Raw genomic sequence first — 26,448 nt, forward strand, 5'->3', positions numbered from 1 at the left:
GGATATGGACAGGCACTTTTCAAAAGAAGACATACATGTAACCAACGATCATGAAAAAAACTCAACATCACTGATCATCAGAGAAATGCAAATCAAAACCACAATGAGATACTATCTCACACCAGTCAGTATGGCCACAATTTAGTTGTCAAAACATGACAAATGCTGGCGAGGTTGTGGAGAATAAGGATCTACTTTCCACTGTTGGTGGGAGTGTAAATTAGTTCAGCCATTGTGGAAAACAATATGGTGATTCCTCAAAGACCTAAAGACAGAAATACCATTCGACCCAGGAATCCCATTACTGTGTATATACCCAAACAAATATAAATCATTTTATTATAAAGACACATGTATATGTATGTTCACTGCAGCACTATTCACAATAGCAAAGACATGGAATCAATCTAAATACCCATCAATGATACATTGGATACAGAAAGTGTGGTATGTATATATACACGATGGAATACCGTCCAGCCATAAAAAAAGAATGAGATCATATCCTTTGCATGGACGTGGATGGAGCTGGAGGCCATTATCCTTAGCAAACCAATACAGGAAGAAAACCAAGTACCAACTGTTCTTACTTATAAGTGGGGCTGAATGATAAAAACATATGGACACATCAAGAAAAACAACAGACACTGGGGACTTTTGGACTGAGGAGGGTGGAAGGAGGAAATGGATCAGAAAAAAAACAATGAATGGATACTAGGATTAACATCTGGATAATAAAATAATCTGTACAACAAACCCTCATGACACAAATGTAACTATGTAACAAACCTGTACTTGCACCCTTGAACTTAAAAGTTAAAAATAAAATTAAAAAAAAATAAACATGGGGAGGCGTATACCAAAAACATATCATTAACTGGACTACATCTAATTGTGATTCTCAATTAGTCATTCTTTTTATACTTTTGTTTTTGAATACAGAGCCAAGTGTTAGCAAAGTAAGTTCAAATATAAGATTCATTGAATATTTCTGCTAATATAGTAAGCTTTGGAATCAGTACAGAAAGAAATCCAGCTCAGTGTTATGTACCTCCCCTACAGCTACACCAAATGGTTTTGAAAGGTTATGCTCTAAATAATGCCTTATAAGAGTCTAGAAAAAAAGATTCCATTATGTTCCTTTCTTACTGAGGTAAGATGGAGAAGGAAGGTATACTAGTATTTTTCAATAACTTGCAAAGTAGTTTATTTACAGTTTATGATGCATTCACATACTGTGCTGCATTTGAATTGATAACCAGCTCAATTTATTTGCTTAACATCACAAAATATGCAAGACAGAACAAGAGTTCTGGTCTTCTTATGGACTGTGTTCCTTCCTTTAAAACATTTTGAAAGATTTCTAAACAAGATTAAACCAATCATCCTTACAGTTTAGACTACTAACATTTAGTTGACCAAAGATGGTTAACAGAATTTTACTTATAATGATGTATAATACTAGACTAACACAGTTAGGTATCTGTACCTAGTCTCATTTCAAAGAATTTTTTTTGGCCATAATCTAAATGGCTACAACATTATTAAATAAATTATTATAAAAATAATGATAAACCTTTTTCCTTTGAGATTCTGATTCTAAATTAATGGGAAAACACAAGCAGAGAAGAATTACAGACATAACAGAATGTTACCAGACTTGCCCTCCTGCTATAAATAACAATAAAACTCAGGCACTAAAAAAATTAAAAGCTCAAAATACAGACCTTTGAAATAACCCAGCTGTACAAAATAGCAGATAAGGACTTTAAATCAGCTATTACAAATATACTCAATTGCTTAAAGGAAAATATGATCTCAACCAGTGAAAAAATGGGGACACATCAGTGGAGAAATGAAAATTATAAAAAAGAATCAAATGGAAATTCTAAACTAAAAATGTACAGCAGCATACATTTCACTGGATGTGCTTAAAAGCTGATTTGAGATAGAAAATAAGGATCAAAGTGATGGTGGCAGTGGCCCATCTGCAGCAGCCACCGTGGGTATGCCAGCTGCAGCAGGGCAGGTGTGGCTGGGGCTGTGCACTACACAAAGCTAGTGAGGGCTGGAAACAAGTGAGAGCTTCACCCTTTACCATGATGGTAGGGCAAGAGCCCCATCCTCCCAGGGGCAGCTGCAGCCACCCAGCTGCATCTCTGGACCCAGGCATCCCTGTGCCTTTAAGAGCCTAGGAAGCCCCCTACCCATGCAGGCTCAGAAGTACCTGCTCCCACTCCCTGGCCTCTCCCGGGTCCTGGTGCCTGCTCCAATGTGGAGCAAAGTTGTGGCCAAGCCCAGGTGCTGCCACAATCTGGCTGTGTGTGCACATGTTCATGGTGGCACTGACACACCAGACTCCCACCACCTCAGCCCCTTCCGGACTTTCGGCAACAATAAGCATAGGAGAAAAGCCGAGGGGCTAAGGGCAGCTTGGTGTGTGTCTGCAGGCGCCCCTCAGTGTGAACAGCCTGAATGCCATGGACAACATGGTGATGGTGGTGGGAGGCAGACAGGTTCCTAGGAAGAAAGGGATGGGCCCCTGGTGAAGCCCCACCTTCAAGCCAGGGACGGCCTGAGGCCAGGGGTCCATGCCGCCAGTTCTGGATGAAGGCCACAGAACTTCACTGATGGCTGTTCAGGCAATCAGATGGTACTTTTTCTAGGGCCATCCATGGCCACCCATGGACCAGTCAACATGCACTTCCTCTATTCTGAGCACATAAAAACCTCAGACTCAGCCAGAGTCACACACTCCCAAGGATAACCTGCCTATGGAAAAGAGCTACCCACTACATGTCTCCTCTCCACTGAGAGCTGGACACTCACTGGGACAACCTGCCTGCAGAAGGAGCTATCCACTTTAAGTCTCCTGAGAGCTGTTCTGTTGCTTCATGAAGCTCCTATGTGCCTTGCTCACCCTCCAGTTGTCCTTGTACTTCATTCTTCCTGGACACAGGACAAGAACTCAGAACCCACTGAATGGCAGGACTAAGTGAGCTGTAACACAAACAGTGCTGAAAAACACCCCTGACAAGCCACATTATAGGTAATAAAAAGGAAGAAGGAGCTGTGGCCCTTCTGGGAGCCCAGACTTTGGGGGTCCCAAGCTAGAGCTCTGACATCTGTACAACCCTCTTTGGGGCTCTGTGCTTCCTGGTATCTCAAAGTTTTTGGGCACCATTGTGTTCCCCTTGTCCAGACACTGGTGTTTGCAGAGGAAGCTGCATATGTCTGGTCTAGCCGCAGCCTCACATGGAGCCTGCACCTGGAGCTGCCTGCCCTGCCGCAGCTGGTGTGCCTCGCTGTGCGCAGAGGCTGGACCTTGCATGCACTCGCTCACATATCCCTTGCCACTCCGTGCCTGGCTTGCTTTGGCAGGTGTCGGTTCCAGGCCAGTAGTGTAAGTGAGGTGGAGCCTGCCAGGCTGACTGGGTGGAAGAAGCCCAGCAGCCAGAAGCAAAGCTCAGGCAGGAGCACGTGGAGGTTTCTGACTGGCAAAGCGACACCCTAAAGATCCTGTGACGACCTTGAATAAAGATCCATGTAACCCATCAGGAGAACAGAGGAGAAAACAGATTAAAAAATAAAACAAACAGGACATCAGTAACCTATAGGGTAATATCAAGTAGTCTAACACTCATGTACTTAGAGTCCGAGAAGGAAAGACCAATAGAATGGGGTAGAAGATGCGTTTAAAAATACGGTTTTGAAAATGTCCTAAATTGATAGAAAACATCAATCTCCTAATCTAAGCAGCTCAGAAAAGTTCAGGATAAATACAAAGAAAACCATGGTTAGGTAGATTGTGGTCAAATTACTGGGAAAACAAAAAAGACAAAAGGAAAATATTGATTGACCATAGTCAATCAATGTATATAAGATGTTATATACAAGGAAACAAGAAGAAATGGAATTCCACGAAATTGAATGATTTATTTAAAGGCTGAAATAAGAACACTCCTAACCCAGAAATCTGTAGTCAGCAAACTATCCTTAAAACGGGGTTGAAATAACATTTTCAGATGAATAAAACCAGAAAGAACTCAGCACCAGCAGACGTGTACTGCAAGAAAATACCTGTGGAAATTTCCCAGACTACATTATATAAGATGGAAACCCATATTTATAGGAAGAAATAAGGACTGAAGTGATACATTTATGGGAAGACATAAACACTAGCTTATCTAAGTTTTTTCTTCGTTAATGTCCTTAAAAGACAAACAACTGTTTAAAAAGTCACTTCATTGTAATAAGAGGTTTATGACATTTATAGAATAGAAGAGTATTAACTCAAAGAACTAATGAGAATGTAAATTAAACTGTTGTAAGGTTCTTACATTTGTGACATGTAGAGTTTAACATTAATTCAAAGTAGACTGTGATAAATTAAGAATGCACTCTGTTAGAGCAACCACTTAAAATTTTTTACAAAGAGTTTATAGATTAAAAAGCCAACAGAAGATACAAAATGTTACAAAAATAGCTGATGCTGATGAACTCAAAAGGTGGCAAGAAAAGAGGAACCAAAAATAGATTCAAACAAATGGGAAAAAGTTTGCGAGATGACAGACTTAACTCCTACCATATCAATAATTATATGAAACATAAATGAATAAAACATTTGAAAAAGTAGAAACTGTCACAATAGATTAGAAAAGAAATGCCTACAAGAGATAAATTTTAAATATATAGCCACAGATGGGTTGAAAATAAAAGGATGAAAAAATACATACCATGCAAGTATTAAACACAAGAAAGCTGGTGTGGCCAGATGAATATTATTCAGTAGACATTCAGACAAGGACTAGTATCAGAGAGAAAAAGAAACATTTCATAATGACAAATGTGCTCCTTCAATAGGGAAACAGAACAATCCTAAAAGTGTATGTACCTAACAAGAGAGCTCCAAAATACATGATGAAAAAACTGACAGACCAAAGGGATAACCAGACAAATCCACAATCATGTTTGGAGACTTTAATACTCTCCCAGTAATAAATAGAACCAGTAGGCCAAAAAGAAAACAAAACCGGACCTGAAAAGCATTACCAACCAATTCGATCTGTCATTTGCTCTAACATCTGAAACACACATTCTTTTAAGTGTGGACTTGAAGCATATAACTAAATATAACCATTAAATGAGCTATAAAATAACTATTTTTTTTTTTTTGAGACGGAGTTTCACTCTTGTTACCCAGGCTGGAGTGCAATGGTGCGATCTCAGCTCACCGCAACCTCCGCCTCCTGGGTTCAGGCAATTCTCCTGCCTCAGCCTCCTGAGTAGCTGGGATTACAGGCACGTGCCACCGTGCCCAGCTAATTTTTGTATTTTTAGTAGAGACGGGGTTTCACCATGTTGGCCAGGATGGTCTCGATCTCTTGACCTCGTGATCCACCCGCCTCGGCCTCCCAAAGTGCTGGGATTACAGGCGTGAGCCACCGCACCCGGCCTAAAATAACTATTAATTCCAAAAGACAAAAGAGTCTTACAATGGCTCTCTGAGGATAACAGAATCTTAAATTTTAAAGCAACAATAGGATATCCATAAAGCACAAAATATTTGGAAAGTAAATATCTCACTGTAAATAACACTTTAAATAACAAAAGAAATCACAAGGGAAATTAGAAAATACCTTTAACTGAAAAGTAATAAAAAAGCAACAAAATTAAAAATTGGCTCTTTGAAAAGATTAATAATTGGCAAAGACCTAGAATGAACAAGCAGAGGAAGAGGAAAGAAACCAAAAAGGACCAGTATCAGGAATAAAGAAAGAGATATAACTACAGATCCCACAGATACCAGAACAGAAGAACATATTATAAACAACATTATGCCAATAATTTTAGCAACTAAGTATACTTATGCAATGAAATACTTGTAGGCAAACTCCTTAAGATCTGCCGTGTATTATTTTTAGTGAGGGCAAAAACAAAGCACAGAAGAGTACACACTGTGTGAATAGATAACGTTCCAATACTGGCAAAGCTCAGTATGATGATAAAAGTGGAAAAGTGGTTACAGCTGAGACAGCAGATGAGCTGAGTGGCAGTTACTATAAAAGGACACAAAAAGTATTTCTAGGAGGACGGAAATGTTCTATGTCTTGAAGAAAGGAGTGGTTACAGGTGTTTGTAAACGGCCAAACTCATCACACTGTCTACACAGCATCTGAATTTTACTAAATGCAAATCTGCCTCAATGAAATTGATTTAAAGAAATAATTTTACACCACCACAGAAGTAGAATACTGAATTTAGTCAGAAATTTTTAAATTACTTTTTGAGGGATTCTTTTGTGCAAGTTACATATGAAATTGGAACAAGAATATAAAAGTATTTAAAAATGTGTAAAGTTCATCACCGAGTACCTCAATTCTATTATACAACTTCTTAACAGAGTAGGAAGTATTAACTATGGGCCAAGAAGTATGCTACATGCTTTCATATACCTCACAGAAACTGTATCTTTCATTCATGATGAAACCAGTGTAAGCCTTGGGAAATAGCTGTGTTGCAAGTGAAAAAGCAATAAACCTGGAGCCAGAAGACCTGGGTGTTCATATAGTGATACAGGTTATTTATTGGCTTTGTGACCTTAAGCAAGTCACACAATCTTAGATTTCTTCTACTCCAGGACTGATGTGAGCACTAAGGCATATTGTATCAACGCACCTAGTAAAGCACACCATGAATACAGTTTTATTACTCACAGTAAGTGTTCATTAAACACTGCTTAAAGGAAGAAAGGAAGTGGTAAACAACATGAACAGAGAAACAAGCAGACAGGTAAAGATAAAGGGACATGTTTATAGTCACATTCTTTTCGGTGCACAGGATGGGTAGAGGGTGGGAAAGAGCTTCCAAAGCATGATGAGCTAATATTACATTACTATCATGAGTACTAAGTGCTGTGGGTAGGACAGGGTTGGCTGACCTCCCAGAATGAATACACTTTCATTGTGACCAGGATAACAGCTGGGTAACAGATATCATAAGATTGGCTCCAATGTTACCCTGAGGAGTATCTCAGGCTCATGTGCACAACCAACAGTGTGGCTACCACAAACCATGTACGATATGTGGCTGCTGATATTCGTTTCCAAACTTTTACTTTGTCACATGGGCTAACAATCACTTGTGCTGGCAAGGAACATGAAAAGGGTGCTACGTGTATACCAAGTAGCCTCCAAGGGGCTTTTCCCAGATTCCTCACAGGCATAGTGAGTCTTCTACTCTGAACCTTTGAAATGCCAACATCACTGATGAACAATTGTTCGACGTGCTCCATTCCTGGTCATCTTTAGGTTTTTCTGAGATTTTGCTCTTGAACAACAAGTGCAGATATTTTCTGGATACAGCAGCGGTGACCAAAGCAACAGCACCATTGATGACTAGCAGGCTGATTTTCAGAAGAGTTCCAAGGAATGATCTACTAGGCCTGCCAAAGCACTCAAAAAGTACACAAGAGTGTACAATGCGTAGGGTGACTGCAATGGCTGGCCCAGATTCAAGACCAGAGAAACCAGGTATCCTCATCCAAATATAGGGCCTCTAGAAGGACACTTAGAAATTTAACACTCAAAAAACAATAAAGGGGATATCACCACCGATCTCACAGAAATACAAACTACCATCAGAGATTACTACAAACAACTCTGTACATAAAAAAGTAAACCTGGAAGAAAGAAATGGATAAATTCCAGGACACTTGCACCCTCCCAAGCCTAAATCAGGAAGAAGTCGAAACCCTGAACACACCAATAACAAGGGCTGAAGTTGAACCAGCAATTAATAGCCTATCAACCAAAAAAAAAGCCCAGGTCCAGATGGGTTTACAGCTGAATTCTACCAGACATACAAAGAGGATCTGGTACCACTCCCTCTGAAACTATTCCAAACAATACAAAAAGAGGGAATCCTTTCCAAATCATTTTATAAGACTCATTTTATAAGACCATTTTATAAGACCAATTTTATCATCCTGACACCAAAACCTGGCAGAGACTCAACAAGAAAAGAAAACTTCAGGCCAATATCTATGATGAACATAGATGTAAAAATCTTCAATAAAATACTGGCAAACCCATTGCAACAGCACATCAAAAAGCTTATCCATCACAATCAAGTAGGCTTCTTCCAGGGGATGCAAGGCCAGTTCAACAAACCCAAGTCTATAAATGTAATCCACCACATAAGCAGAACCAGAGACAAAAAACACGATTATCTCAATAGATGCACAGAAGGCCTTCGACAAAATTCAACAGCCCATTATGCTAAAAACTCTCAATAAACTAGGTATTGATGGAACGTATCTCAAAATCATAAAAGCTATTTATGACAAACCAACAGCCAATATCATACTGAATGGGAAAAAACTGGAAGCATTCCCTTTGAAATCTGGCACTAGACAAGGATGCCCTCTCTCACCACTCCTATTCAATATAGTACTGGAACTTCTAGCCAGAGCAATCAGGCAAGAAAAATAAATAAAGGGTATTCAAATAGGAAAGGAGGAAGCCAAATTGTCTCTATTTGTGGACGACACGATTGTATATTTAGAAGACCCCATCATCTCAGCCCAAAATGTCCTAATAAGCAACTTCAGCAAAGTCTCAGGATACAAAATCAATGTGCAAAAATCACAAGCATTCCTATACACCAATAACAGACTTAAAGAGAGCCAAAGCAAGAACAAACTGCCATTCACAATTGCTATAAAGAGAATAAAATACCTGGGAATACAACTAACAAAGGATGTGAAGGACCTCTTCAAGGAGAACTACAAACCACTGCTCAACAAAATAAGAGAGGACACAAACAGATGGAAAAACATTCCATGCTCATGGTTAGGAAGAATCAATATTGTGAAAATGGTCATACTGCCCAAAAAGTAATTTATAGATTCAACACTATCCCCATCAAGCTACCACGACCCTTTCACGTAACTGAAAAAAACCACCTTAAACTTCATATGGAACCAAAAGAGAGCCTGCATAGCCAAGTCAATTCTAAGCAAAAAGAACAAAGCTGGAGGCATCATGCTACCTGACTGCAAACTATACTATAGGGCTACAGTATCAAAACAGCATGGTACTAGTACCAAAACAGAGATATAGACCAATGGAGCAGAACAGAGCCCTCGATAGCAACACCACACATCTACAACCATCTGATCTTTGACAAACCTGACAAAAACAAGCAATGGGGAAAGGATTCCCTGTTTAATAAATGGTGTTGGGAAAACTGGCTAGCCATGTACAGAAAGCAGAAACTGGACCCCTTCCTGACACCTTACACTAAAATTAACTCCAGATGAATTAAAGACTTAAACATAAGACCTAACAACATAAAAACCCTAGAAGAAAACCTAGGCAAAACCATTTAGGACATAGGCACAGGCAAAGACCTCATAACTAAAACACCAAAACCATTGGCAACAAAAGCCAAAATAGACAAATGTGATTTAATTAAACTCCAGAGCTTCTGTGCAGCAAAAAAAAACAATTTTGGTGAACTGGCAACCAAAAGAATGGGAAAAAAATTTTTGCCATCTAGGCATCTGACAAAGGGCTAATATCCAGAATCTACAAAGAACTAAAACAGATTTACAAGAGAAAAACAAGCCCATTCAAAAGTGGGTGAAGGATATGAACAGACACTTTTCAAAAGATGACATTTATGAGGCCAAAAACATAAAAAATGCTCATCATTAGAGAAATGCAAATCAAAACCACATTGAGATACTATCTCACACCAGTTAGAATGGTGATCATTAAAAAAATCTGGAGACAACAGATGTGGGAGAGGATATGGAGAAATAGGACTGCTTCTACACTATTGGTGGGAGTGTAAATTAGTTCAACCATTGTGGAAGACAGTGTGGTGATTCCTCAAGGACCTAGAAATAGAAATTCCATTTGACCCAGCAATCCCATTACTGAGTAAATATCCAAAGGATTATTATAAAGACACATGCAAATGTATGTTGATTGCAGCACTGTTTACAATAGCAAAGACCTAGAACCAACCCAAATGCCCATTGATGATAGACTGGACAAGAAAAATGTGGCACATATACACCATGGAATACTATGCAGCCATAAAAAACAATGAGTTTGTGTCCTTTGTAGGGACATGGATGAATCTGGAAACCATCATTCTCAGCAAACTGAGACAAGAACAGAAAACCAAACACTGCATGTTCTCACTCATAGGTGGGTATTGAGCAATGAGAACACATGGACACAGGGAGCTGAGCATCACACACTGGGGTCTGTTGCAGGGGAATAGGGGAGGGACAACAGGGGTAGGGAGGTTGGGGAGGCATAACATGGGGAGAAATACCAGATATAGGTGACAGGGGGGATGGAGGCAGCAAACCACATTGCCATGTATGTACCTATGCAACAATCCTGCACGTTCTGCACATTTACCCCAGAACCTAAAGTGCAATAAAATATATATTTAAAAAAAAAAAAGGAAATTCAACACTCAATCGTAATGTCATGTGGTAAGTTATATGACAGGGCTTTTAACTGAATGCTGCAGGGACACACAGAGGAGATAATAAGCCAAGCAGTAGGGGAAGACACGGTATCAGGAGAAATGATTCCTGAAAAAGGTGGACTCTGAACTGAACCTGGAGATGTTGAGTTATGTGGGCAAAAAGCATTCTAGGAAAGAGGCACAGAACATACAGAGACTCGAAAGAGTTGGATGTCACCGTTTGCAGAGAACTGCAAGTAATTCTACATGGCTGGAGAAAATGGTGTGAAGGGAAAATGAGATGACAGAGGCACAGCCAGGGGTCTTAGGAAGGAACTTTGTAAAATAAGAATCAAGAAATTTACACTTTATCTTGAAGATGAAGGGAAACCACCGAAGACATTTTAAGCAAGCAGTGCCGTAGTAAAATCAGCATTAAAAAAACCTGTGGCAGCAGCGTGGAGAACAGACTGGAGGGGAACAAAAGTCAAGAAGACAGGCGAACAAGTGAAGTCATTCTTGTGGAGGAGGATGGTGGCCTAAGGAAGCAGCACTCAGAACGGAGGGAAGATGTGTCAGACACAGCAAAGAGCTCTGGAGAGAATTCTCAGGACTTCTTCTCTGATTTATATGAAGGTGAGAAAAAGAAAGAACCAAGCATGACTCCTAGGCTGCAAGCTTGGATGTCTAAATGGAAAGACCTGCTGTTCACAGAGATAAAGAATAAGTCAACTCATATTGGAAAGTGTAAAAAACAATGATACTGCACTAAATTTCAAAAAATTAACACAAAGGCAGAGGCTGCCCCAGATAGTATGGATACGTATCTCCAAGATCAATGAAAAACTTAAATTCAGAGAGAAGTCAGCGTTAAAGAAATTTCCGTCTAACATATGTTGATGAGTGAATAATCAAAGAATAAAACAGAAGGCAATTCACTAACAAGAGAGCCATCTACTGCCTTATAAGCATAGTGCAGCAATGAAATGCCACCAAAAAAAAAAAAAAAGTGGAAGAAAGCCAGGCATCTTTGACCACTTCACATTGAACATGTTTTTACAAAGTTATCTGGTTCCTCCCACAAAAAAATTCCAAGTGGTTAACATGTTTAATAGCTAAATGCTTTCACGTAATTAATTTCTCCTGAAAACATCAATCCAGTAGAAAACATCGTATGAATATAAAACACTTACCTGCCATCATTGCTATCATACTGGCTTTGTAGACATTAGTAAGAGATCCAAGTTCTCCTGTTGCTAATATAGTTTTAAGATGAGCCTCTCCACAGGCCTTGCGAAACTGACGAATCTCATCATACAGGGCTGGGGAAGAATATAATTGAGGCAGTTACAAAGCAGGCAAGTGATAACATAACTTGGCAGCCGTTTAGCGCTGGTAGAACCCATGTCACATTTAGGAAACATAAAACATTTGTCACTTTCTAAAAATCACCCCAATTTAACATTGCCTGGAGCATTCTGTTGCAGTTCACATCCTGTTACAAGGAATGCTTCGTTTGCTACCGTGAAACCGTTTCTTAGCCCTGGCCTGAGGTCCAGAGACATAGAGCTTTCTAAATATCATGATAATGACATGCAAATTATAAATAATTTCTGTCTTGTCCATATGATGCTTGCTTCCCACAAAAAACAAATGTAGCTACCATACGTACAGTGGTGTACCACTTTGCAAAGTAATAAAAAAAAAATCTTAGGTTCTTATTAATTCTTCCATTCATAAGTAATAGGTTCTTTGTTTGAAATATAATAAAGGACATCTTTCTTGGGTTATGTTAAGGAAACGAAAGACATGCCAGCTTGCCCCACTACCTGCCAGAGTGTGTCTAGATATCTGACTAAGAAGTGTTGGGCCTGGCCAGGTAGTGTTGGACACATGTGCACAAAGCCATCTTTAGGGAAGCTCGGAGATGCTGCCTTGAATCTGATATCCCCTGACCCCATGACCCCAGTACCACATCTGGCTTTGGAGGGTTCCCCATTGTGCCCAGATTTACTTCATATTCAAGGTAACAATTTATATGAAAGGTAACAAGATTTTAGTAAGTAAATTAGACCAAAATCATGGGTATTAAATTTTTAAAATGACTTAAGTCTTTTGTCAATGACACCAGTGAATTCCGGCTTTTACCTTGTATCAGGCTGGCCACTCTCCTTTCTTAAACTCAGGCTACTGCTATGGTATCAGGACAAAGGCTTTTTCTTTCCTTTGTATTTGAGTATCTTTCACTAGGAAGTGGTTTTTTAGGTTTGGTTTAGTTTAGTTTTGTTTTTTGGACAGAGTCTCACTCTTTCAGCAGGCGCCAGGCTGGAGTGCAGTGGTGCAATCTCAGCTCACTGCAACCTCCACCTCCCAGCTTCAAGCAATTCTCCTGCCTCAGCCTCCTGAGTAGCTGGGACTATAGGCATGTGCCACCACGCCCAGCTAATTGTTGTATTTTAGTTAGAGACGGGGTTCCATTATGTTGGCCAGGATGGTCTCCATGTCTTGACCTTATGATCCACCCGCCTAAGCCTCCCAAAGTGCTGGGATTACAGGCATGAGCCACTGCGCCCAGCCGGAAGTAGTTTTATGAGCACAAACCAAGCAGAAGGGAAACATTCACAGTAAGGGTTGGGTAACTATTTCTTAAAGCTAAAATGAGACTTCTATAATGCATAGGTTGACCAAAGTCCATTAACAAGATGCATAATTAGCCTCGGTTAGCAAACTCAGTTAAAACCACAAGAGCTGTAACAACCAAATAAAACTTGCCTTTTCAATCCTAGAAAACATGAACTTAACTTCAAGCTCAGAAGTGAAAAATGAAGAGAAATGAAAGCAAATATTCTATTCCAAGATGCTCAGTAAGTTTAGAGAGTTTGTTACCACTGAGAGACGGAACCCATAGAAGGTTCTTCAATAAAGAACAGACGATTTTCACACATCCTTAGTAACGTGCAGTTCTGAGTACTAGGGATGATCTGAGATGCCACACTACCTACCTTACCCTGCCCGTCCACCTAACCTGGGAGAAAATCATCCTACTTATGCCTGCCGCCAATATGACATCCTGTGTAAGAATGTTAGAAATAGCAATAGACTATATAGCAATAAAAATTTATATTCTTTTAACTCAGAGAATGAACTGGATGGCATGACATTTCTTGAGTTACTGAATCTAAAAAAAGAAACTTGTTCTGTAAGAACAAGTGACAAGGAAATCTCCTGATCTAAAAATCCAAGAATGCTAATCCAAGTTAACTTGTGATTTAATTAATGATTTTCTTCCACAATACAGTGTTGCCATTAAAAGCAGGATTTAGAGTCAGACAAACACAGATTTAAAACCCAACTCCATCATTTCCTGTGGGACTTTAGGCAAGTTTATTTCTCTCTGTATCAGTTCCATCCTTAAAGTATCAATAATATTTACTTTACAGAGTTAGTGGGATTAAGAGAGAAAGATACAAAGTACTCTGCATACTGCCTGACATTATAAGCACTCAAAAAGTTTAATTATATTAAGTTCAGAATTCTAGTGAAATGAACTTCCATTAAGTGTTATGTTCTAAAAGTTAAATCCTATTTCATGGCCTGACCCACTTCCTTGTACTGAACCAAAGTTCTGTTGTATGGATTAGTGCTTATAATCAGAGCCATCAGACAAGGCTTGAAAGTATTTTATTACAGCAGTTGTTAAAGTGAACTTTGGCCTGTAAAATTCTTAAAACACTGATCGCAACTATATTTGTGAACAAACAAACCACCATCCTTTTTCTAGAGTACTACCTTCTGATGCCCAGTGAATTTCCTGAAGTATAGTTAAAATTAACCAGGAAAACCAGAGGTATTTTATGACTCAGTCATTTGAAAGCTATGCTCTTTAATCCATGATCCAAACAAAATGAGTCAAAAGTGGTCACTTAGAGCCTAACTGGATTTACAAATACACAACCAATGCCTTCTCATTCTTCAACTGCCAATTTCTAAAATCATTTTACTGATCTATTTTACTACATAACAGAAGAAAGTTTTTCTGAGAAAACATCTTAATCCTTAAGGTTCAATGGGTAGGAAGTTGTCATTTCTTGCTGTTACACGCCCAAAATATACTAGAACAATTAAATCAAAAATTATACCAAATCTGGTCTTTTTTTTTTCTTTTTTTTTGAGACAGAGTCTCATTTTGTCACCAGGCTGGAGTGCAGTGGCATAATCTTGGCTCACTGCAACCTCCACTTTTCAGGTTCAAGTGATTCTCCTGCCTCAGCCTCCCGAGTAGCTGGGACTACAGGTAAGCGCCACCATGCCCCAGCTAATTTTTGTGTTTTTAGTAGAGACGGTGTTTCACCAGGTTGGCCAGGATGGTCTCAATCTCTTGACCTCATGATCTGTCCACCTTGTCATCCCAAACTGCTGGGACTATAGGGGTGAGCCACTGCACCTGGCCCCAAATCTGGTCTTTTTTAAAATGGGACCTGGCTCTATCAAGGGATTGCTTCTACCCAGGTCTTTGAATCTTAAGAGTCAGGCAGAAATGAAAGAATAGATGTTTTCTTCATTATTGCGGCATCAGCAATAGCAGGAGATCCAAAAGTCCGGGGTCCCAAGGGCCGGCCACCAGTCAACAGTGTGGTACCTGTACTGGCCGGCAGGAGCAGCACCAGCAATGGCCCTAGGACCGAACTCTTCCTGTGGTACAATCTGGCTGTGTACCTCTCCGCTCCTTATTCTCTCACGGCCCTGCTTTTTTTCCAAGCAAGTCTTCATGCTTATTCAGTGAGTGCCTTTATGTCTTCCTGATAAATCCCCTTCAGCTTAACTTACTCAGAATTAGTTTTATTCATTTCCAACTCATGAATGATTGACTGAAGAAGTATGGTATTATAGACAACAACGCAGGTTATCCTGAGCACATGGATCCACACCTCAGCTCTCTTTATTGCTAGATTTGGGTTACTTAGCTGTAAACGTGTGTCCCATGTTTGTCATTTACAGAATAGAAATGATAGAAGTATGCACACCTCGTGGAGTTATTTTGAGCATCAAACGGGTTAATATACACAAATTGTTAAAAACAATATCCAGTACACGGTTCATGCTCAAAGAATGTCAGTTTCCTGTTTTCAGAGCTGGTGGTAGCGGTGATGGCTTTACTGTCATTACTCAGTACTTACCAGGCGCAGATTACAGAGGGACTTACGAAAGCAGAGGACATCGTGATCTATGTTCCTTAGAGAAGATAAAATAAAACCTCTTTGGGGCCCTAAAAAAACAGTCTGGGGGTAAAAGTTTACTATATATTGCAGACAAGTTTGTTTTCAAGATAAGAACCCATGCCACTTTGAATAGTGCAGACTTTTGAGATACGACAGTTTTTGCTACTCGCTAGTTGTGTAAACATTTAGGAATTATTCAATTTCTCTAAGCCTAATAACTTAGGGAGGCTCGGTTTGCTCACATATTTTTGTGACGATTAAATAGTACATGTGGCTAGAACAGAACCAGGCATTTAGTAGGCATTTCATCATTTAATACCAGCTTCCCGTATTTTTCCTTATACACTTCCAGAAACCCAAAAATAACTTTTACGGACAAAAACGAAAACAAGCACTGACCCAATGCTTATGAAAGCACAACTAGAATTTGCAGACTTTACATATAAGAAAAGATAGACCACTTCACTCTAACACAAACCAGAGAAACCACAAAGAAGCGTTATTAGTGTTCTGGTCGTTTTGAGCACGTTGACAGTACTATGATAGACACCTTGGAAACTAGATGAATGACATACGCCAATCAAAGCGGCTTGATGACTGAAATGTAACCCAGTCAATCTCAAATTATGTCCTTTAACAAACTCAGCTGGCACTTTCCTTTCAATATAAATGAGCCACACAATGGACAGACGAACGGGTAGGTTTTACCCTATGTTCGTAGGAAAGGACAACAGTGGGGTACGGAGTTATTTTAACTGCTGCTGGACCACACACGCAGACAAAATTACACGTGAAGTCATAAGTTCAACAGATGCCCTTTCCAAAAATTTTTTCATGAGAAGTAATTACTCTAAAGGATGAGAAATCCCCTAGGTTTTCAAAGCTTCTTCCCTCAAAAATTACTCAGGGTTCTCTGTACACCATCTGACTGTCCCTTGTGAGATAGTTTGCAGTTACCTCTACATTTCCCGCGTGAAAAGTGAGATGTAGGCCGGGAGTGGTGGCTCACACCTGTAATCCCAGCACTTTGGGAGGCCGAGGCAGGTGGATCACCTGAGGTCAGGAGTTCGAGACCAGCCTGGCCAACCTGGTGAAATCCCATCTCTACTAAAAAAATACAAAAAATTATCCGGGGGTGGTGGTGGATGCCTGCAACCCCAGCTACTCAGGAGGCTGAGGCAGAAGAATCACTTGAACCTGGGAGGTGGAGGTTGCAGTGGGCCCAGATCCTACCATTGCACTCCACCCTGGACAACAAGAGCAAAACTCTATCTCAAAAAAAAAGAAAGAAAGAAAAGTGAGATGTGGCAAGATGATTACTTGCCCAAAATCTCATTGTGGGTCAGTGATAGAACAGAGAGGAGGAGTCATGTCTTCACACATGGAATAAAACTGTGTTTTCTCAAAATCTTCTGCCTGTATCCCAGCACATACACACACATGCATACACGTGCACACTCACTGTAGTTACAATGTGTTCTCAGGGAAATACACTGCAGTGATTCGAGCAACAGAGTCGTCAAAACTCAGAACGTAAAGGGATGTCGACTCCCTTTTAGTTCAAACTACTCAACTGACACATGGGCATTATAATCCTAGGACCTGGTTTTCATTCTTCTAGGGGAGAAAAGCTGCATAAAATGAAAAGTTCTAAGGTAATTCAGAAACATAAGCTACTTAATTTTTTACAGCACACTAAAAATGATCCGTAAATTGCTCTGCTAGCTCCCCCGATGGGAAGAAAACAAGTGTCTGGTGTCACAGTAGAGTTCACATGTTTCAGTCAGGACTTTTCAGCCCCTGCTCGGCCACTCATTAGTGGTGTTACTTGGGAAAGTTACTGAACCTCTACAAGCTTCATTTTTCTCCTCAAGATTAGAGAGGAGAGCTTTACTTTTACAGCTCAAACCCTTCTCAAATTCTGCCAATAAATATAAAAGTAATTATTCAAATGGTTAGGAACGAAATCAATCATTTTTCCTTCAGATCCACCATTAATAATAAGCACATGTAAAATGACGGTAAACGCTGACTTACTCTGAAAGTTTAAGCCATTTTAACTAAGATGAAATAGCCTCTCATTGTTAATTTAGAAAGAATGATCCTGAACTCTATCCTTGGGAGCTCTCAACCACAGAAAAGGGGGAGCAGAGATTTTCTCAGCCACACAGTGCCATTAAAGTGGAGAGAAACCTGGCTCCCATGTCACTGGGGCCCAGGGAAATTCTGGGCCTGCTTGCTGTCACATCAGGGTGGAGGCGAGGTCAGGGGGACTTGCAGTCAGCTCTGGGGAAAGTGAAGGTCACCCTTACCAGAGAGGACTGGAAATTCTAGGGATTGGGAAGACTTGGTGAGTACAGCCACGAAGACAACCTGCAGGGTCCAGAGATTGTCAGACACAAAGCAATTGATCAAACAGGTAAATACTGGTCAAAAAAATGATTATACTGAAGACAACGGGATAATGGGAGCAAGATTTCTCACTGACAAGAAGAAGGGATATAAATATGGAAGGGGAAAGTAAGAATAAACCGTGCGATGCGGGAGTGTAACAGAGGTTATCTGTGTGAAGTTGTAAGTTCTAAGATAGATTTATAGATTGACATACAGATAAACAAATATAAATGAATGTGTTTCTATGTGTGTGCTGTGTACATGTGTACATTCATGTATTTACTACATCTGTCTGTCAAGAGGGCCTAGAAACAATAACACCCCAATAGCAATGAGTTATACCTAGCACCCAGATCTTGGTTTCTAAATACAATTCATAGATAAAAGGAGCAAGAGCTCCTTGGAGAAATGACTGATTCCAAAGCTAGAGAAGACATAGTCAAAAATACACTTGAAACATCTATTACAAGAAAGCAAGGAAATCCTCAAAGAATGATGGGAACATACAAAGGGTAGAGGAGCCAGTTAGAAGCAGCTCCTGAAACCACCCTTGCAAAATTATTACTGAGACAGTAAAAGATCTAACCTGACTGACTCCATCTTGTTTCTAACCTTTAAGCTGTCCTGTTCCTTCCTGAACATAGGCTGAACTACCTTTGGGAGGAAGTTTATAGTTTAAAACAAAGACAGTAACGGCCCTTTACCAAAACAAACCTCTTTCTTGCCTGGCCACTAGACTGCCTTTGTAGAACAAGTGAGTTACCAGATTAGAAATGATGGCTTAGGGGTCATGCAGCTGGAGGCTACAAGATTCTGACCCTCCCTAAACTGCTCCTAAGATCAGTGCTTGAGATATTTTGCAGATCCTGCACTTGATAGGTCAGCTGGCACCACCCAGATAAACTGTCTCAGCGGATCCTGTGGCCCCCAGCCAGAAACTAACTCAGCACGACAACACAGCTTCAATTCCCTAGCATTTCACCTCCTACCCAACCAATCAGCACTCCTGGCTCACTGGCTTCCTCCACTCACCAAGTTGTCCTTAAAAACTCTGAGCCCCATGGACACAGAGAGGGGAGTACTAAACACTGGGGTCTATTGGGGGGAAAGGCGGAGGGCCAGTGGGAGGGGGAGGTGGGGAGGGATAGCCTGGGGAGAAATGCCAAATGTGGGTGAAGGGGAGAAAGCAAACAAAACACACTGCCATGTGTGTACCTATGCAACTGTATTGCATGCTCTGCACATGTACCCCAAAACCTAAAATGCAATTAAAAAAAAAAACAAAAACTCTGAGCCCAAATCCCAGCACGTTGGGAGGCCGAGGCGGGTAGATCACGAGGTCAAGAGATCGAGACCATCCTGGTCAACAGATTGAGACCATCCTGGTCAACATTGTGAAACCCCGTCTCTACTAAAAATACAAAAAATTAGCTGGGCATGGTGGCGCGTGCCTGTAATCCCAGTTACTCAGGAGGCTGAAGCAGGAGAATTGCCTGAACCCAGGAGGCGGAGGTTGCGGTGAGCCGAGATCGCGCCATTGCACTCCAGCCTGGGTAACAAGAGCGAAACTCCGTCTCAAAAAAAAAAAAAAAAAAAAACTCTGATCCCAGAATGCTCTGGGAGACTGACTTGAGTAATAATAAAAACTTCAGTCTGCCACAGAGGCTGGCTCTGCACAAATTACTCCTTCTCTATTGTAATTCCCCTGTCTTGAGAAACTGGCTCTATCTAGGCAGCAGGCAAGGTAAACCCACTGAGCAGTTTATACTCCCACTGGCCAAATCTGGGACTATTTGAGTATCAAAATAAATAATGATGGTAAAGGACTACAACCAACTGAATAAAATAAGAATCGATGAGTTCTTACAAACAGGAAGGAAGGATGAAGGAAGGGAAGGAGAGACAGAGGTAAGGAGAGGAGGAGGAAGGGAGGGAAAGAAGGACCTCAATACCACATCTGGCTTTGTAGGTTCCATACTGTGCCCAGATTTGGTAATGCCAACTCTTAAGCATAAAAGAAATGACAGAATTAGAAAATCAGAGTCATAGCTGAAAAATTATCAATGGATGCCAAAAGAGTGGATAAAAGTTAAATGAGGAAAAGGATATTAACATAGTCTCAAGATATCTCCATTCATAATCTGTATTAATTACTTATTAAAATGCAAAATACTTATTAATTTTACAATGGAGAAACTTGGCAGAAACCATTTTTGCCAAGTAAAAAAAGGAACATCATCAATAATGGGACAAATTAACATCTTGTGACTCCTGAAATAATGCACTGAGAAAACCAGAGCAAAACTTCTGTGGTACGCCTGCCAAAAACGTATAACTTGAATCTAATTGTGAGAAAATACCAAACAAACTAAGCTGAGGTATATTTTATAAAACAACAGGCCGTAATCATCGAAGACAAGGAAAGACTGAGGACTGTTCTCAGTATTATAGGGTAAAGAATATTAAAGAGATATGAAACAATTGATCCTAGACCTAATAGAGAACATGACTGGGGCAATCGGCAAAATCTAACCATCTGTGGATGTACTAGCAGTATGGTATCAACGTGAATTTCCTGATTTTGATGCAGTACTGTGACTTGGTACAAGAGCGTCCTTGTCCTTGTTTTTATGGAACACACACTGAAGTATTTAAGGGGTAACTGCAGGTGAACAGTTCTGTAACTTATTCCCAAAGGGTTCAGAAAAAATATATATATACACAATTTATATATGTATGTACATACATCACGGAGGAAATAAGACAAAAAAGGTAACTGGGATAGCATTTTATAACGGGGGAATCTGAGTGATAAAACTGGAGTTTTGTGTACCAATTTTACCACTTTTCTGTAAGTTTAAAATTATTCACAAATAAAAGTTAAAAAATAATTTGATATGGCCGGGCACAGTGGCTCACGCCTGTAATCACAATACTTTGAGAGGCTGAGGCAGGCAGATCACAAGGACAGGAGTTCGAGGCCAGCCTGACCAACATGATGAAACCCCGTCTCTACTAAAAACACAAAAATTAGCTGGCCGTGGTGGCGCGAGCCTGTAATCCCAGCTACTCCGGAGCCGGAGGCAGGAGAATCGCTTGAACACAGGAGGCGGAGGTTGCAGTGAGCTGAGATCATCAGGCCACTCTACTCCACCCTGCGTGACAGAGCAAGACTGTCTCTAAATTAATTAATTAATTAATTAATTAATTCGGTAAGTTTGTTATAATTTGTTTAGCATCCAGGTGTTCCTTACAGGAAGGCTTTTTTAGACTATCAACCACTCTATGGCTTCTACAACTTAAAAAAAGTGATTCTATATGGCACATCTTATTCCGTAACTTGCTTTTTTTCCCTTCAATATATCCTTGACATCTTTCTGTATTAATAAATATAGGTTTATGGAGCAATTTTTAATGGCTGCACAATCTTCCATCACATGGACATAAAAAATTTATTCAATCATGTTCCTACTATTGGATACTTAAGGTTCCAGATTTTTTGCTATTATAAATAATACTTCAGTAAATGTCCTTACAGGTAAATCTTTGCAAACATTGTGACCTTATTCTCCAGAGCCTTTACTATTTTTTCTGCTTAGATATTCACATGTAATATATGTTTGTTGTTAAAAATTCAAACGTGAAAACTGGAAATTTTCTATTAAAAAAAAAAAAGCAATTCATGCCCTGTACTAGAAATATAATAATTTGGTAGGGTATTCTCAAAGATGCCTGACAAATGAAAATGGAATTCCAACACCACGACTGCAAATTAGTCAGAATAATGCAAAATTTAGCAAAACACATACACCAGAGAAGTGGCTGGCATAGCGAAGTCACATTAAAAACCTATTAATAAATGTTTTGACTTATAATGAGGTTTTCAGGGATAGTGGAAGTGGGTGTGCTAGAAACCCTAGATATATTACATTGCAGATGCTTAATATAGTGGCACAACTAGCAGAAGAGGTGTCTCCTGTTTGTCTCCCGCACCCCTCCTACTCCTGCCACACTGAGAAGTGGAGGGCATAACCTGACCTCTGCCTGTCATTCCCAGCTCAGAAACAAGTGAGGCTGTGTCAGTGGAGTGCTCACTGCCAGGACTCAGAGAACTCAGCCACACTGAGAAAGGCCTGTGTGCATCAGAGAGTGGATCCACGGAGTGGAGAAGAGGCGAAAAGGGTCACACTGCATGTTTGAAACAGCATCCAAATCAGGTTGGTTGACAACTGGCCCTATCTTCTGCAATGCTGTCCCTGTACGCCAGCAGGAAGTTACATCTACAGCATTTTAGTTTTCTCTATTTAAGATTAACTTGCAAGTCCAGCACTAGGTTGTAGAGTTATGGGCAACCTTCCCCTGTCCCTGGTACTGACTGCAACTTCTACACTGTGAGTGCAATGTCACTGGGAACATGATGAGACAGATATTGGAGAAAACTGCCCTAGAGTACATCATGCCTTGTCTGCAGGAGGTCAGTTTCTGCTACCTGCACAACTTCCTGGGCAAGGTGGTGGGCAACAGCATCCAGGAGCACATTAAGCAGCTGCGTTGTAAGGGCACCCTGCGGGAGGACCAGCTGGCTGGGCTGTGTGCAGTGTCTCCAAAGGGCGAACTGTGGGGTGACCAGATCATGTAGATTGGGAGTAACAGGGAGGGCTGTGAGGCCATTAGCTTCCTCCTGTCCCTCACTGACAGGCTGGTCCTCTAGTGCAGGAGCCACTGGGAAAATACTATGTCAAGGAGAGGTCCAAGGCAATGGCGCCTTACTATCTTAAAAACGGAACAGGTGGCCGGGCACAGTGGCTCACTCCTGTAATCCCAGCACTTTGGAAGGCCAAGACAGCACTTTGGAAGGCCAAGGAGTGGCTCACTCCTGTAATCCCAGCACTTTGGAAGGCCAAGACAGGTGGATAACCTGAGGTTGGGAGTTCAAGACCAGCTTGACAAAAATGGAAAAAACCCGTCCCTACTAAAAAAATATATAAAATTAGCCGGTTGTGGTGGCACATGCCTATAATCCCAGCTACTCAGGAGGCTGAGGCAGTAGAATCGCTTGTATCTGGGAGGCAGAGGTTGCAGTGAGCCCATATTGTGCCATTTCACATTGCGCAACAAGAGTGAAACTCCATCTCAAAAAAAAAAAAAAAAAAGGAATAGGTTACATTCATCATGTGGACAACCCCAACGGTGATGGCTGCTGTATCTCCTGCATCTACTATCTGAACAATTGGGATGCCAGGCTACGTGGTGGGATCCTATGACTATTTTCAGAGGAGAAATCGTTCATGGCAGATGTGGTGCCCATTTTTGAAATACTCCTGCTCTTCTGGTCAGATTGCAGGAACCCACACAAGGTGCTGTTCATACGAGACCAGGTGTGCTATACCGTCTGGTACTTTGGTAACGAAGGAAGGGCAGAAGCCAAAAAGAAATTCAGGATTTAACTAGAAAACCTGAATCTGCCATCACTGAAGACTGTGCTCCAATATCTCCTGGCCTGGTTCATTTTAGCAATGGTTCCTGAATTCTCTTTAAGGGTTGAGATCCAGCTGGCCGTGGTGGTTCACACCTATAATCCCAGCACTCTGGGAGGCCGAGGCAGGTAGATTACCTGAGATCAAGAGTTTGAGATCAGCCTGCCCAACATGGTAAAACCCCATATCTACTAAAAATACAAAAAAATTAGCCGGGCGTGGTGGTGCGTGCCTGTAATTCCAGCTACTTGGGAGACTGAAGCAGTAGAATCTCTTGAACCTGGGAGACAGAGGTTGCAGTGAGCCAATATCACGTCACTGCACTCCAGCCTGGGCAACAAGAGTGAAACTCTGTCTCAAAAAAAAAAAAAGGAGTGGGGGGTTGCGATCCAAAGATGGCCTCTTCAGTGACAAAAACTCCCCAACCCTGAATTATCTGTGGGACTTTGTGTTTTCTTGCCAAAACTGCATGGACCTTCAGATGCTCTTTGCCAGATGAACTCATTTGCTATTCCACCTTCAGAAATTCCAGCAGACATCTCAGTTAGCCAGCAGTCTACCTGACAGATTTGGTGACAATGGCTATCAAGACAAGAGCCTAGGAGCACAGGTGAAGGAAATAATCTTGTATTTTATGTATATTTCCTGATTTGAAAGGAGGCTTAAAACAAACAAACAAAAAAAACCAAAATACGATGGCAGATGCCACAGAAAGGCACCATGGAAGCCTTAACAACAGAAAACAGAAATTTGTGTCATCTGAACAACTTCTAGATATGCTTAATCCAGGGCTGTTGGGTTTCTGGAGAATTATCACAACTTAATGACATTACTACCTCTAGAAAAAGGCTGCTGTCACAGTGATCAATTTATAAATGTCCCATGGTTTTACAACCTGGATTTTCTGCCTTGGCCCCTTTTTGCTGAAAATAATGACTGCCTGAATAAAGATGGTAACACCATTTATTCTCTATTTTCACCTCTTACCTGGAGAACCTAATTCCCCCGAAGCTAAAACTAGACATTAGGTTTTGTTGTGTTGCTTTGCCGGAATGGAATCTGAATTTAAATCAAAGGAAAAATATCTACTTGGTAGTTTGGTGTTGACCTCTGATAACAACATGGAAAGAACTAGGTCTACTGATATACAATGAACATGTGTGTATCCTGAACAATCTGAAAGGGGAGATGGAGTTGGAAATAGGGTGTACCTGGCTTTTTTTATAGTTTTCTTTTTTAATGAGGTAATTATTAACATTATAAAAAAAACAGAATGGTATATTTTTAAAAAGGAAATGGAAATTAAAAAAAAATCTCAAAAAGCTGAAAGCACTTATAAATAAATAAATAAAATTAACTTGCTTCTGTCTAGGGTCCACCTGAAAGGAGAGTTTCTTCTTAATTTTGAAGCAGCCGGCAATCTGCTAAGTATTCTGGAAAAGCACTGCTAGACATCTGTTAGTAAAACTTACATGTATAAAATTATGATTTAAGTAAGAATCCAAGTGTTCAAAGACTGTTTCCTATCTAAAAGTCGTAAAGTATATTTCCTTTTATATTTCATGCTATTCAAAGGCTCTTAAAAAATAATTGTTAACGAACACATCTAAGCAATTATTTTTTGAGTATCAGAAAGATGTTCAACACTGCGCAAGAATGGCCTGAAAATAACTCTTAAGATAATTATATGTACAGTAAAACACTTAATATAAAATTGTACAGCAACCTTTTAAACTAAAAAAGTCACAAAATGTTCAAGAACACAGTTTCATCCACCAAAGCAACTAATTAATCTCACATGTAAGACTAAGGCAGAGAAGAGCTAAAACACCAGTCACTAAAATAACCCACAAGAGATGAGACACACATTTTTATCAATAGTATCTGAAGTTTTGGAGAACTGCAGCATAAAAATAAAAACCATAAAAGCATACAGTTGTCATAAGTATTTCCAGAACTTCTGTTACATACAACTCCCAAAACAGAGAAACCACAAATTATAGATTATGCAATTCCTCCCCAAAAAATGTCAACAGATTTACAGATTGCTTTTCTAATAAGATACGATTAACGCTCTATACAAGAAATATACTAGTATATTGTTGAGGTATTCTTTCTACCATCCTTCTTGTGTAAAATCAGCAAAAAAGAAAAACAGATTATTGCCCAGAATCAAGATCTTTAGGATTCTCTTCATGCAAGAAAATGAAAAATAATGTGACTTTGGTGCTGATATTTCATTCTCTTATCCTAAAATGTTTGATAGCCATGAAGTATGTACTTCACAGGCCAGACTTAAGAGAGAGCAACTCAGGGGTAAACAACTGAAAGAGATGAAAAGTATATGAGGCTCTGGATACAGGAGACAGACAGTAATTCCAATTGCTCATTGAACATAAGATGAGGCAGAATGTCAGAGACAATCCTAGCCACCTTTGGAACTTGGTCTGCTGGTGCTCCAGTGTGGAATGAGTCTCCTAAAACTAGTAAACCCAGCTCTAGGTCCTCAGCTCACGGAGCTAGATTCCTGAACAAAGGGCAATCTGATAGCATTTCCCTGTCACTAGGAAATATATTAGGAAATACATGCCACAGAAAGAGTTCATTAAAAAAAGTGAACACCTCTGTACTTACAGAAAACAGAAATTACTCAATTTTTAAAACCTGCTCAATAATATTTATGAGACGATGAACCACTTCTGGTGAATGCTTTCTTGAAAGAACTGCTTAAGGAATGCACATTAGATGTCAACTTCAACACCACCATAAAGAAATATTATATTACACGTATTCATCATGGGAACAGTATTCACTGAAAATGAAAACACCAAACTTAAAATCAAACATCATTATAGATGTAAAGGGTT

At 40.2% G+C, this 26,448-nt stretch overlaps 1 protein-coding gene and 1 pseudogene across 3 annotated transcripts in view; one reads left to right on the forward strand and one right to left on the reverse strand.

The window, feature by feature from the left end:
- DERA (deoxyribose-phosphate aldolase) overlaps positions 1-26,448 on the reverse strand; it is a 125,619-nt gene that overhangs the window by 45,329 nt on the left and 53,842 nt on the right. For all 3 annotated transcript variants that reach the window (XM_002752197.6, XM_078338266.1, XM_035255260.3), the window contains one exon: positions 11,685-11,813. In XM_002752197.6, the coding sequence (XP_002752243.3) occupies positions 11,685-11,813 (129 nt within the window). The remainder of the gene's footprint in view (positions 1-11,684; positions 11,814-26,448) is intronic.
- On the forward strand, positions 12,385-23,631 carry LOC103795108 (prolyl hydroxylase EGLN3-like; annotated as a pseudogene).

The sequence above is a fragment of the Callithrix jacchus genome, chromosome 9, assembly GCF_049354715.1.
Source record: "Callithrix jacchus isolate 240 chromosome 9, calJac240_pri, whole genome shotgun sequence".
Lineage (NCBI taxonomy): Eukaryota > Metazoa > Chordata > Mammalia > Primates > Cebidae > Callithrix > Callithrix jacchus.